The sequence below is a fragment of the Oncorhynchus tshawytscha genome, linkage group LG14 (genome assembly GCF_018296145.1).
Source record: "Oncorhynchus tshawytscha isolate Ot180627B linkage group LG14, Otsh_v2.0, whole genome shotgun sequence".
Lineage (NCBI taxonomy): Eukaryota > Metazoa > Chordata > Actinopteri > Salmoniformes > Salmonidae > Oncorhynchus > Oncorhynchus tshawytscha.
Genome location: NC_056442.1, coordinates 40,652,940 through 40,667,522, shown reverse-complemented (window position 1 = coordinate 40,667,522; position 14,583 = coordinate 40,652,940). Strand labels below are relative to the sequence as shown.

The 14,583-nt window shown below is 43.6% G+C and overlaps 1 protein-coding gene across 3 annotated transcripts in view; it reads left to right on the top strand.

Moving 5' to 3' along the window:
* LOC112267439 (seizure protein 6 homolog) overlaps positions 1–14,583 on the top strand; it is a 127,296-nt gene that overhangs the window by 66,775 nt on the left and 45,938 nt on the right. For all 3 annotated transcript variants that reach the window (XM_042297508.1, XM_042297507.1, XM_042297506.1), the window contains exons 2-3: positions 9,946–10,716; positions 12,519–12,652. In XM_042297508.1, coding sequence (XP_042153442.1) covers positions 9,946–10,716; positions 12,519–12,652 — 905 coding nt within the window. The remainder of the gene's footprint in view (positions 1–9,945; positions 10,717–12,518; positions 12,653–14,583) is intronic.

The following is a 14,583-nucleotide window of genomic DNA, read 5'->3' as shown; positions in this document are numbered from 1 at the left end:
TGCTTCCCTCCCTCAGAATATGAGGAGTAGGTAGATAATATCGTATCAACCATCAATTTCACAGTTGCATGTCTGAAATGTAATATTGACTTAACAAAAGTCAGACAATATAGGGCTAGGGGATAGCTCATATTGATTAGTTATGGTAGAACACAAACTAATAGAGACCCACAGTGGAGGTGTCATAATACCCTTAAACCGCTAGGTTTTATGGGTATTATGACTCATACTGTGCTACTCTACAGGAGAGAATAGAGGCTGAGGCCAGAACACATTCACTTCACTTGCCATTTTCCCTCTGGTCCTGTAAAACCACGTCCTTTACACTCACCCAATTACACCCAGCCAGGCACCTTTGGAAAAGGTCATTCTCTCATCTCCATAATGTCCGGGGACAAAGCCCAAGCAGGTTATCTCTCATCTCCATAATGACCAGGGACAAAGCCCAAGCAAGTTAGATCAATGCAAGGACACCCGCTATCAGTGGAGCTGTATTGATTTGTGGATCTGAGAGGAGAACACTGATGAACACTGCTGAGGTGAACTGAGCCTGCTACTTTACCTAGGCAGGAGAGGAGAGGGCAAGGACATGCTCCTTTCTTACGTACAGTTTGTCGTTCCTTTCTGCTCCTTTTTATACTTCTGAAATCATAATTGTTTTACATTTAGCTCTTCATTAAATTACTTCACAAATCAGGCTGTGTGGATAAAACAGCTTGCTATGGAGCTATGGCAAGCTATATCTCAGTGAGTTGTTTACATGCGTGATGGAAAGACAAGTGTAGGGCGTGACAGACATTTTGTGGGTAGGGAGAGAGCGAGAGAGGGTGGAGGAGGAGGCTTGGCTTGAAACGCTGGACATCTTGGAAGGACATGCATTATCTAAATTAAAGGCGCTGCATGTTCAATCTTCTGCAGAAGTCAGAGCATTCATACTTATTGCGTTTCACGGAGCAGGGCAGGGCTGTTGTGAAGGAAGATATCAAGGAAGGCGAGTTTGTGTTTATACAGGACCCCTCCCCCCTACTGTCAACCAATCATGTCAATGCGGAGCTATGCAGAGCCCTCCACATTGTTACAAAATTTGTGCTGCCCACGGCCTCTGCGTGCCTCCGGAGGCATCACACCACCCATACAGCGCATCCCACCACATTTTCAGATAAAGCATAAATTGGCTTTTAGGCCCACATAATTATACCTACTTAGTGCCGGCTTCTGTGGAGGAAGTTTAAATGTCTTTGAACTTCAGAGTTGGCTTAACATTGGACCAGAGAAGCTAGCTTCACCAGGATAAAAAAAAAACTTTTTTGTAGTTAAAAACCTCTTTGGGCAAGGTGGGACGCTACCAACCCACCTCGATAACATCCGGTGAAATTGCAGAGTGCGAAATTCAAAAATCGTCATATTAAACATTCATGAAAATACAAGTGTCTTACATTGTTTAAAAGCTTAATGTCTTGCTAATCCAACCGCGTTGTCAGATTTCAAAAGGCTTTACCATGCGATTATCTGAGGACGGCGCTCCGCAACACCAGCATTTTAAACATTTTCCAAACCAGCAGAGGCGTCACAAAAATCAGAAATAGCAATAAAATAAATCACTTACCTTTGAAGATCTTCCTCTGTTTGCAATCCCAAGGGTCCCAGCTACACAACAAATAGTTGTTTTGTTCAATAAAGTCCTTCTTTATATCCCAAAAAAGTCAGTTTAGTTGGTGCGTTTGATTCAGTAATCCACCCGTTCCACTCATGCAGACAAAGGAATCCTGTAAACTTCGTCCAAACAAGTCAAACAACATTTCTAATCAATCCTCAGGTACCCTAATATGTAAATAAATGATACAATTTAAGACAGAATGTAGTATGTTCAATAACGGAGATAAATAGCGAAGTGCGCGCCCTCATCCACGCGTGCCTTAAGACTACAGTCCAAATGAACCACCTTGAAAAACTACAACTACTAGCTCATTTTTCAAAAAACTAGCCTGAAACCCTTTCTAAAGAATGTTGACACCTAGTGGAAGCCATAGGAACTGCAATCTGGGAGGAATTCCTTTGAATATCGCATAGACAAGCATTGGAATGGCCTGTGACCTCAAAAACAAAAAGATCTGGATGGATTCTCCTCGGGTCTTCACCTGCCATACCAGTTCTGTTATACTCACAGAGATTATTTGAACAGTTTTAGAAGCTTCAGAGTGTGTTCTATCCAATACTACCAATTATATGCATATCCTGGCTTCTGGGCCTGAGTAACAGGCCATTTACTTTGGGCACGTCAGTCATCCGAACTTCCGAATACTGCCCCTTAGCCTTAAGAAGTTTGAAAAATCCAATCTGGAATGTGAACTATAGAATCTCTAACTAGCATTGAAAAAGTTAATCCATTATTCTCTAATAAAAATCTCTCTCTCTATCTTCTGAATCATGCTTGTCACTTCAGGCTACAGCTATGCTTCTGAGGGGGAGGGGCAGGTAGCCTACATGCACACACTGGCAAAGATTTTCAGCTGGTAGGTAGACGCTGGAAGAAGTTCTAGTCGACACAGGGGGGGCTTTGCATAGGTGCTTCGTTGCTTTTTTTGTGGGTCTGGAAAAAAATGCCCAGAATGTAAAATAACGTCATTAACCGGTTCCCATGCTTTTAAAATAACAGTTCTGTTCCTGGAGCCATATACAGTGGGGAGAACAAGTATTTGACACACTGCCGATTTTGCAGGTTTTCCTACTTACAAAGCATGTAGAGGTCTGTAATTTTTATCATAGGTACACATCAACTGTGAGAGACAGAATCTTAAACAAAAATCCAGAAAATCACATTGTATGATTTTTAAGTAATTAATTAGCATTTTATTACATGACATAAGTATTTGATCACCTACCAACCAGTAAGAATTCCGACTCTCACCGACCTGTTAGTTTTTCTTTAATAAGCCCTCCTGTTCTCCACTCATTACCTGTATTAACTGCACCTGTTTGGACTCGTTACCTGTATAAAAGACTCCTGTCCACACACTCAATCAAACAGACTCCAACCTCTCCATAATGGCCAAGACCAGAGAGCTGTGTAAGGACATCAGAGATAAAATTGTAGACCTGCACAAGGCTTGGATGGGCTACAGGACAATAGGCAAGCAGCTTGGTGAGAAGGCAACAACTGTTGGCGCAATTATTAGAAAATGGAAGAAGTTCAAGATGACGGTCAATCACCCTCGGTCTGGGGTTCCATGCAAGATCTCACCTCGTGGGGCATCAATGATCATGAGGAAGTTGAGGGATCAGCCCAGAACTACATGGCAGGACCTGGTAAATGTCCTGAAGAGAGCTGGGACAACAGTCTCAAAGAAAACCATTAGTAACACACTACGCCGTCATGGATTAAAATCCTGCAGCGCACGCAAGGTCCCCCTGCTCAAACCAGCGCATGTCCAGGCCCGTCTGAAGTTTGCCAACTTCTGGATGATCCAGAGGAGGAATGGGAGAAGGTCATGTGGTCTGATGAGACAAAAATAGAGCTTTTTGGTCTAAACTCCACTCGCCGTGTTTGGAGGAAGAAGAAGGATGAGTACAACCCCAAGAACATCATCCCAACCTTGAAGCATGGAGGTGGAAACATCATTCTTTGGGGATGCATTTCTGCAAAGAGGACAGGACGACTGCACCGTATTGAGGGGAGGATGGATGGGGCCATGTATTGCGAGACGTTGGCCAACAACTTTCTTCCCTCAGTAAGAGTATTGAAGATGGATCGTGGCTGTGTCTTCCAGCATGACAACGACCCGAAACACACAGCCAGGTTAACTAAGGAGTGGCTCTGTAAGAAGCATCTCAAGGTCCTGGAGTGGCCTAGCCAGTCTCCAGACCTGAACCCAATAGAAAATCTTTGGAGGGAGCTGAAAGTCCGTATTGCCCAGCGACAGCCCCAAAACCTTTTTTTTTTTTAACTAGGCAAGTCAGTTAAGAACAAATTCTTATTTTCAATGACAGCCTAGGAACAGAAAAAAATCCCTCCTGCAGTGTGTGCAAACCTGGTCAAGAACTACAGGAAACGTATGATCTCGGTAATTGCAAACAAAGGTTTCTGTACCAAATATTAAGTTCTGCTTTTCTGATGTATCAAATACTTATGTCATGCAATAAAATGCTAATTAATTACTTAAAAATCATACAATGTGATTTTCTGGATTTTTGTTTTAGATTCCGTCTTTCACTGTTGAAGTGTACCTATGATAAAAAATTACAGACCTCTACATGCTTTGTAAATAGGAAAACCTGCCAAGTCGGCAGTGTATCAAATACTTATTCTCCCCACTGTAGATCACTTTCTTTCCCTCTTCTGAAAATCTCGTTATTTTCCGGTTTTCGGTTCTGTTCCCTGATCCGGTTCCAACCTCTGGTCTGAACACATGCCCCTGTGTACTACTGTTGATTCAAGAGCGAGAGCACCACTCAGCTTTAAGATCCTCACCCAGGCCCAGACCCAAGGGAGACCCAGGCTACTCAGATTAAAATAACACCATGGTGTTCAATTATTCATGGTACAGCGTAGAGATGATGTAGCCAACTTTCAGTCAGTGTGTGTGTGTGTGTGTGTGTGTGTGTGTGTGTGTGTGTGTGTGTGTGTGTGTGTGTGTGTGTGTGTGTGTGTGTGTGTGTGTGTGTGTGTGTGTGTGTGTGTGTGTGTGTGTGTGTGTGCATAATGTAGTTTCAAAATAAAATGCAAGAGTTTTGGTCTTTTCTTTCAAAAGGAATCTACTGGATTTCTTTCAACTGGATTGACTGTGCTTCCCTAAGAAGGAGTTTTGCTTCCGTGTTTTGTGAAGCCTTGAGCCCAGACCTCATAGCCATGATGTTAAGGTTTCTCAGAACTTTAATCAATGGAGTTTATATTGAATTCATGGATTATTCAAGATAAACCTATTTTTTTCTCGTGGTGCCTTTAGAAAACCAAAATGATGAACATCAAAGTACCGCTGAAGCTTATTCCCTTCTCTGTGAATCTCTCTGTGCATGTGTCTCCTGAAGTGTTTGGCTTCTGACAAAGGAAAGGAGAAAGGGGGAGAGAGGGAGATGTGCAGAGGGTTTATAACAAATACCCTGTGGTTATACAGTTATTCCATATATATCTATGGTAATACCATTTGATAGTTACAGTATGCTGTTTGCTACCTCTTCAAATACATTTGTCTTTGATAGTACTACTGTACATTCTTATTGTAGATCTGATTCTGAGACCCTATTATCAGTCAGACATTTGATGTAAAGCCTCAAATACTCATTTAATTTATTTTAACAATACTATTAGTATTTGAAATGCAGTATTGTTTAATAAGATGTTTTACTTTTACCAGCAAGGATCTACAGTACCTACAACCTCTGTGTGTGTATTTTCAGTCTTCTCTCCCCTGGCAACAGCTTTCACATGTCATTGCCATACCGAGTGTGGATTTTATTTAATACCAGCCAAGGAGTGGATTATTTTACAAAACTCATGCTGCTCCTGTAAGAAAAAATGTGTACTTTGTGCTTTTTTTTTTACACGTCATAGAAAGGACTGTATATAAATATAGTCAGTTCAGTTCAATTTGTGGTATGCATTTGTTGTGGTTGTGTTTCAGATGATTTTGTGCCCAATATAAATGGTAAATAACGTATTGTGTCATTTCAAATTAGAATATGTTTCTAAACACATGGATTCTCCCATGATTACGTCTAGTCCTGAATGAATCGTGAAAAATTATGAGTGAGAAAGTTACAGATGCACAAATGTCATACCCCCAAGACATGCTAACCTTTCACCATTACAATAACAGGAGGAGGGGATGATGTTTCTGCCTCTGTAACTTTCTCACTCATCACTACTCAGGATTATCCGTAATCATGGTAGCATCCACATTAATGTAGAATGGTTTAGAAACATATTTGGCCTTTTGTGTGCAGCTATGGACAGCTGCCCAATCAGTCATAGCTGGGTAATGTTCTTTGATACGGTTAAGTCAGTTGAGTCTGATAGGCTCCATTCTCACCCCAGCGGTGGTTCTCATCGAATCTTCCTTCCACGTCTGCCCATCACAGTCCCATCTTGAATGCGGCAGATGTGGGCAACCTCAGCGGTAGATGGTTTGTACAGCTTGACCAGATTAAGCAGCTGTGTGGTGAAATCACCTGCGTCCTTGGTGGGGTGAGGGAGGTCCATGGCAATCTCCTTCATCTCGTCTTGTCTTCTGGATGTTGACCTCTGGGTGCCAATCAGCATGACCAGGATCATCAGGAGCTGGTCGAGGTTGTGGATTTGGGAATGTTACCAGGGGTGCCTGAATGAGAAAGGTTATGTCGGGTCCCCTTTTGGGCCAGTTCTTGTTGTTACGGTTGAGGGGGATGGGGAGCAAATCAGACCTCTGAGCCCATCAACACCAGACATGGGAGTCAATGTGGGTGGTGTGTAAAACGGATTCTGGCTCCTCATGGGGGGGTTTGTTGGGAACTGGCCCCTCCCCCCAAGTCAATCAGGTTCAGGTCAGGATAGATAGATAGATAGATAGATAGGCGGTTGGACCGTTGGAGCTGGGGCCGGAGCAGGAACGGGAGGCGTGGAATATGTGGGTGGAAAATCATTGTCGTCGTCATCCCTATTTCTTATTTTTCTCTTATCTTCTTCCATCTATCCTTCTTTCTTACTTTCTTGTACCATTATGCCTTTAACTCTCCTATTAGTCCTGTGTTCTGCTTCTCTTTCCCATTTCCTGAAATCATCCCAATCTATCCTATTTGCTTTGCCATTCTTGGTTGTCTCAAAATCCTGCAACTTCTTCCTACATTCTGCTGATAAGACTTCACTTAATGCACATTTCAAGGGAAAATCTTCTACCTTGTGCCTGAGCGGTAGCTGTTCCAGAATGTCCCTGCTCCACTTACCTGCCATGACCTCCAGTCAGCAGGTCAGACAGGCAAGGCTCTCCCTTGCTGTACTTGACTCCCATTGTGGAAAACTCTGTCTACACACACATGCTCAGAAACCAAAATAAACATTATTTCATTAGGAACTACTTCCTTTTCTAAGAATTGATTCATTAAAAAAATAGGCACTTGTTCTGAAAAATATGTTTTTGCTTCTCTATATTTTTGCTTGTCTATGGGTTTTGTTCCCAATAATGCGCATTTACCCGGGAATATCTCTGCTATAAAACAGGGTTTTGTTCCCAATAATGCACATTTACCTGGGAATATCTCTGCTATAAAACAGGGTTTTGTTCCCAATAATGCACATTTACCTGGGAATATCTCTGCTATAAAACAGGGTTTTGTTCCCAATAATGCGAATTTACCTGGGAATATCTCTGCTATAAAACAGGGTTTTGTTCCCAATAATGCGCATTTACCTGGGAATATCTCTGCTATAAAACAGGGTTTTGTTCCCAATAATGCGAATTTACCTGGGAATATCTCTGCTATAAAACAGGGTTTTGTTCCCAATAATGCGCATTTACCTGGGAATATCTCTGCTATAAAACAGGGTTTTGTTCCCACTAATCCGCATTTACCTGGGAATATCTCTGCTATAAAACAGGGTTTTGTTCCCAATAATCCGCATTTACCTTGGAATATCTCTGCTATAAAACAGGGTTTTGTTCCCAATTATGTGCATTTACCCGGGAATATCTCTGCTATAAAACAGGGTTTTGTTCCCAATAATGTGCATTTACCTGGGAATATCTCTGCTATAAAACAGGGTTTTGTTCCCAATTATGTGCATTTACCCGGGAATATCTCTGCTATAAAACAGGGTTTTGTTCCCAATAATGTGCATTTACCTGGGAATATCTCTGCTATAAAACAGGGTTTTGTTCCCAATAATGCACATTTACCTGGGAATATCTCTGCTATAAAACAGGGTTTTGTTCCCAATAATGCACATTTACCTGGGAATATCTCTGCTATAAAACAGGGTTTTGTTCCCAATAATGCACATTCACCCGGGAATATCTCTGCTATAAAACAGGGTTTTCTCCACACACAGTAGAGCCCTCCTTGCACTGCACACAGTAGAGTATTCTGTCACAAAGACAATATCTATATTGTAACCTGCACTTAAGTTGCCCCACCCTTAATTTTATTGTTTGGGATGGCGTATCCGTCCACTGACGCTCGCTGGCAGGTCCGAGGCGGGTCCCTTCTGCTCCACTCAGGCGGAGTGTGGTCTCCCTGAGCTACGTCTAATGCAGCCCCTGCATGTTGCTAACCTTGGTGTCCCCGGAAACGATTGGCAAACGGAGTCAGTCATCCCATCCTCGTAGCCAAGAATTGTAGTGGAAATTCTAACCAGAAAAGAAGAGACTGTCGATTCTTCAAACAACAACTTTTTATTATAAGATTTGCACTATAAACTCAGCAAAAAAAGAAATGTCCCTTTTTCAGGACCCTGTCTTTCAAAGATAGAGATTGCAGGCAATCTCAACGCTGTGCGTTACAAGGAAGACACCCTCCTCCCTCATGTGGTACCCTTCCTGCAGGCTCATCCTGACATGACCCTCCAGCATGACAATACCACCAGCCATACTGCTCATTCTGTGCATGATTTCCTGCAAGACAGGAATGTCAGTGTTCTGCCATGGCCAGCGAAGAGCCCGGATCTCAATCCTATTGAGTACGTCTGGGACCTGTTGTATCGGAGGGTTGAGGGCTAGGGTCATTCCCCCCAGAAATATCCAGGAACTTGCAGGTGCCTTGGTGGAAGAGTGGGGTAACATCTCACAGCAAGAACTGGCAAGTCCTTGTGGAGAAGATGTACTGCAGTACTTAATGTAGCTGGTGGTCACACCAGATACTAACTGTTAACTTAAGATTTTGACCCCCCCTTTGTTCAGGGACACATTATTCCATTTCTGTTAGTCACATGCCTGTGGAACTTGTTCAGTTTATGTCTCAGTTGTTCAATCTTGTTGTGTTCATACAAATTATTACACATGTTAAGTTTGCTGAAAATAAACACAGTTGACAGTGAGAGAACGTTTATTTTCTTTGCTGAGCTTATATGTCTTATTCCAGTCTACGCCTACACTCCAATCATAGCCCACTACTCTTCTTCTCCATTGATCAAATTGGCCCTTCTATCCTAATGCTCTAATCTGCAACTATATCTTCTAACTTCTACCCCAGGACCTTGTCCTGGAATAACATAGATCATGTATTTACATCTGACAATTGCAAACCATGGCATATCAATTCATATGAATTTAGTACTTTGCCAATAATTCCCATTTACCTCGGAATATCTCTGTTATAGAACAGGATTTTCTCCACACACAGTAGAGCCCTCCTTGTCACTAAGAAAGACAAGGTCTTCTTCACACTCAGTGAAAACCCACACACAGTGAAACTCACACACAGTTAATTCTCCTCTACACACAGTAGAATATTCTGTCACGAAGACAATATCTATACTTTAATGTGTACTTTAGTTGTCCCTAAAGAAAGTCAGTCCCACCCTCTGTCGCAACCGGCCGTGACCGGGAGGTCCGTGGGAGAGTTGGGTCTCCGCTTTTATAACCTTTGTGGCAGTTTAGCAGGTGTGTGAGATCACGATGGGAACATAGTGTACAAACAAATAAGAACGTCAGTTTTATTACTCCTTTCTGCTGATAGAATTGTCGCTGCAGCTCAAGCCAGCCTCTGATCTCTTCATGTCTCCACACAGCTGTGCCCTTGAAAGATACGAAAATAACAAGATGGACTCAAAAACTGTGGTCACTCTCAGAGGCACTTTGTCTTTGGTCACGTGACCAAGTTACTTAAAAACAAGAGAGGAAAAACACTGGCTTCTTCTTACATGAGAGAAACAGACAGTGGAACTGTACAGGCTCATACAGCGCATGGGCATAACAACGTTTGTCATTTCTACCACCATACTGTCCCAATACTGTATGTGTTCTGTCTGTGTTGTTCCAGGCACCTATTCTGAGGATGGGACGTCCGTCACACAGAGGGGACAGTCTGAGGGTGGAGGGCCCAGCCCGTACCCCAACACACGGGACACTGACAGAGGGATCCCCCTGGTGACAACCGCCCCTCCCCTGAATGTCCCCAACCATCACACTCTCTACAAGGGCTTCCTCCATCAGGAGTCCCTCCAAGGACAGCGGCATTTCTTTGAGGACAGTGGGGGTGTGGTTACCCACCCCACTATGCCACCCTCAGGTCCCCACTTTGCCAGAGACCCCTCCTCCACTCACACGGCGCCACACAAGGAAGAGCTGGCTTTCTCCGATGTTGCCTCAACCACTACCATTGTGGCAACAGCCACGTCACTGTTGGCAACACAGGGTAGCTCTGTTCCAGGGGGGCGTGTCTCTGTGGCTCAGAGAGGGGCGTTGACGAATAGCAGGGGGAGGAGGACAGAGGAAGAAGCTGATGCCATGGATACCCTGACCACTCCTGTCATGCACACCTCTGCCCTCCCTCCCCACTCAAACACTCACAACCTGGCTGCTCCTATGGGTGACAGGCACTCTGAGGTCCCTTCCCCATCCACCATGACTCCCCCAGCCTTGACCACTCTAGTGGAGAAGGATAAAGGGAAGTCAGCAGAACACAACATGAGCCATGCCAGTGATGGTGTAGCGATGGACACTTCTGCAGTATCTGGTGATGTGGATGATGAGACCACTACGACTACTATAACCACAACCACCATCATCACCACCAGCCTGCCCAACCCAGGTAATGTAACACAGCCAGGCTATGTAGCTACACACTTCTAATGATCACCTACTCTTAACCAGAGACATACGGTGTACGAATTACTGTCAAATAAAATATCCTGCACCACACCCAACACCAGTTTCCATGATTCTGTCTTCATTGTGAAGATACTGTATAATGAACAGCATGCTCAGATTGTCATTATAAAGTTCTAGAGATAATCCTGGGCCTTGGTGGGTTGTAAAGTGGCTGAATTTCACCCTCTCCAACACAGCAGCTCTGTGTCTGTCTGTCTGAGACACCAGTGTGCTCACAATCTCAATCCTCTCTGTTTGCAGCTCACATATCTAAACAGCCAAGGGGCTTAAATTAATTACAACATCAGTATTCCTGCTCCTCTCACACTCAATCAAGAGCTCCTGAAATGGAGTGGAAACCAGATTGCAACCATGAGATATTGAGACACATTTGTGTTATGGTGGGAGTGAAGGAGAATTTTCAGCCTAGTCTCATAGACTAGATAGCCGTAACATAGTAAACGTAAATACAGGACACTCAAATTATTATGATATGTTATGTTTGGTATGGTTACAGGCAAGGCAAGGCAAAAAACAAAAGGAGGGTGTTTGGTTGGAGTGGATGCATTGAAGGATAACATGAACTTCTAGCAACCCAAAGGTTGCGTGTTCAAATCTCATCACTGACAACTTTAATATTTTAGGAAATTAGCAACTTTGCAACTTTTTACTTACCACTTTTGAGCTATTTTGCAACTACTTAGCATGTTAATCAACCCTTCCCCTAACCTTAACCTTTTAACCTAACCCTAACCCTTAAACTATAACCCTAACCCCAGCCTAGCTAACGTTAGCCACCTAGCTAACGTACGCATTAGCCATCTAGCTAATATTTGCCAAGTATTGCAAATTCATAACATTATTGTACGAATTGCAATTAGTAACAAATCATACGTATTGTAATTTGCAACATGTCATACATATTGGATGATGGACATCCCCAAATTAATACATACCATACGAAACGTAACATATCATAACCACTGGAGAGAGACAGATTTACGTTTACTATGTTACGTCTATTCCTAAGTCCAGGTTGGAATCTTAGAGTGGAACGCTCCAAACACAGGCTTTGCTTCATTTGTGCTTTACCCACGGAGACCCCTTCACAACTAATGAAAGGCAGGATGGGGAAATCTCCCAATATGTCTGAGACACACACACACACACACACACACACACACACACACACACACACACACACACACACACACACACACACACACACACACACACAGGTACTCACATGAATATACCAGCACCTACACACACCTACATACGAAGCACGCACATACAAGCACACAGTAACTTCCTGTTGTCATCCCTATCTCTGGAGGAAACTCAGAAAGACAGAAATCAAATAAAGCGGTCGAGCAGAAACACCTCAAGGCGACCAGAAAATTGTCTGTGGTTATTCCCCCCACCTGATCTGTCCCTCGAGCCACACAACCAAAGAGGATAGAGTGAGAGGGCCTCTGTTGATTCGGGCAGAAAATTTGAAAACCTTGAAACACTATTAACGTAGGGGAGCTGGTGTGAGTGAGTGAGAGAATGGGACCAGGGAGGGATCAGGGAGGGTTAGTCTTACTTACTTAGGCCAATCGCTCCTCTGGGAGCGTAGGCCATCGACGACTCCTCTCCATCAAACTCTGTTCTGGGCAGTCTTCTCCAGCTTGCTCCACCCCATACCAGTTAGTGAAGGGGTGTCATTGGTCTTCTATGTTTTTCCTTTTGTCCTTGCAGTTTCCTGTATCTTCAACCTGACAGCACCAGAGGGCTACATAGAGACGCCCCAGCCGTCCAGCTCTCATTACTACTCCTCTGTGGACTGCACCTACACCGTCACGGTCTACACGGGCTATGGAGTAGAGATACAGGTCAGACCGCCACTATTATTGCTAGAAGCGTGTTCATTTTGTACATCAACAACAGTGATTGTCTATGGATTAAACATAGGAACACACAAGACTGACACATCCTGTCGAGAAATTACATCAGATATCCAAATGCAACATCCAAAATGGCAATTTTGGCTCGCGGGCAAAACCACACTAGTGCTTCAAAATTATGATGATGTCCACTCAGTTCCAAGGTATTTACTGTTATTGTGCAGCGACTGACCTTTGGAAGCTGACACAGTGATTTAAACAGGGAATCTACCTCCACCTGAAGCCTCTCATCCACATGATTACTTCTCCAGCTCAGCTTCTTTCTCTCATAAGATATACAATAGCCATTACCTCTCTGACCTTCCAGATGCTTGATCTAATATATTTTGGATGAAATTAATATGTGCCGCAAATCATTCACAATGATGCATCCCAGCTGCTTCATGTCTTCTGTGAAAGAACAGAAAATGAGGAGGAGGAGGGTGGAGAGAGGTGAACGTTCTTCCTCTCCACTGTTCTTCCTATCATCGCCTGCCTGCGCTTGCTAACACCTGGGACAGCAGCACATGTATACCCTGAGTGTACATACAATTTGTGTAAAAAACATTCCTAATATTAAGTTACACCCAGTTTTGCCCTCAGAACAGCCTCAATTCACCAGTGCATGGACTACAAGGTGTCGAAAGCGTTCCACAGGGATGCTGGCCCATGTTGACTCCAATGCTTCCCACAGTTGTGCCAAGTTGTCTGGATGTCCTTTGGGTGGTGGACCATTCTTGATAGACAAGGGAAATCTGTTGAGTGTGGAAAACCCAGGAGCGTTGCAGTTCTTGACACACTAAAACCGGTGCGCCTGGTACCTACTACCATAGCCTGTTCAAAGACACTTAAATCTTTTGTTCCTAATGTTTTGTCCACTCAGTATACGTCTCTCTTCTCTTATCTCCTCGTCTTGAATTATTCAATGTGATTTAGATGTAAGGAAGCTTCTTCTCTTAATTAATTACTTATGGATTATGTGTCCAGTCTTTTTGCTTGTTTACGGGACTCTTTTAATGCCTTCCTGTTAAAATGTCTCCACAGCTCCTCTTAACTTCATTAAAGATACCTTACCCTCAGGTTGATTGACTAAATAATGTGGCATTCAGACAATGCGTGGATCACCCCTCTACGCCCCACTATGATCCACTACGCCCCCCCCCCTACGCCCCCTACGCCCCTCTACAACCCTCTACACCTCTTTACACCCCACTACACTCAGTCTACACCCCTCTACACCCCTTTCACCCCTCTACACTCCAGGTGGTGTCATCCTGTTTCTAAAAGACTGGGTTGATAATTCCTTTTATCTGGAAATCTTTTGGATTAATCTACTTCAAAGGACTTCTCTAGACCAGGGGGCTTTGTAGAATGTGGGTCTTAACAACTCCAGTTTATCATTCATTTTAGCGTAAGCTGGATTTAAATGGTTGCCTTGATGTAGGCAAGAAGATAAAGACTGATGTGGACTATTCCTTGGGCAGCATTTGTTTATTTGCCCTGCTTTGAGGTCTACGGCCCACACCTGCCTAGTGCACTGCTCCATCAGACCATAGGGTCCCAAGTATTTCCTGCTCCGGCCCTGCCTCAGGGTGGAGGGATGGAGGGATGGAGAGAGACATTTGCTTGAAAAGTGTTTCTAGCTCTCAAACTCCTGAAGTCTACATAGTATATAGTACCACCCTCACAACTCCACACAAAGGCAAGACCCATCAGGTTTACCATGTGCCATTATATACAGTGTGTTTAAGCTGCAGTCTGGGAGGAGGAGTGGAAGTTGGTTGAAAGTCAGAGACCCTCTGTTAACCACCCAACAGTGTTGTCATGTGAAAGTAGGAGGATTGATTCACTTTCCACTGTAGTCCCACATGTCTGTGTCA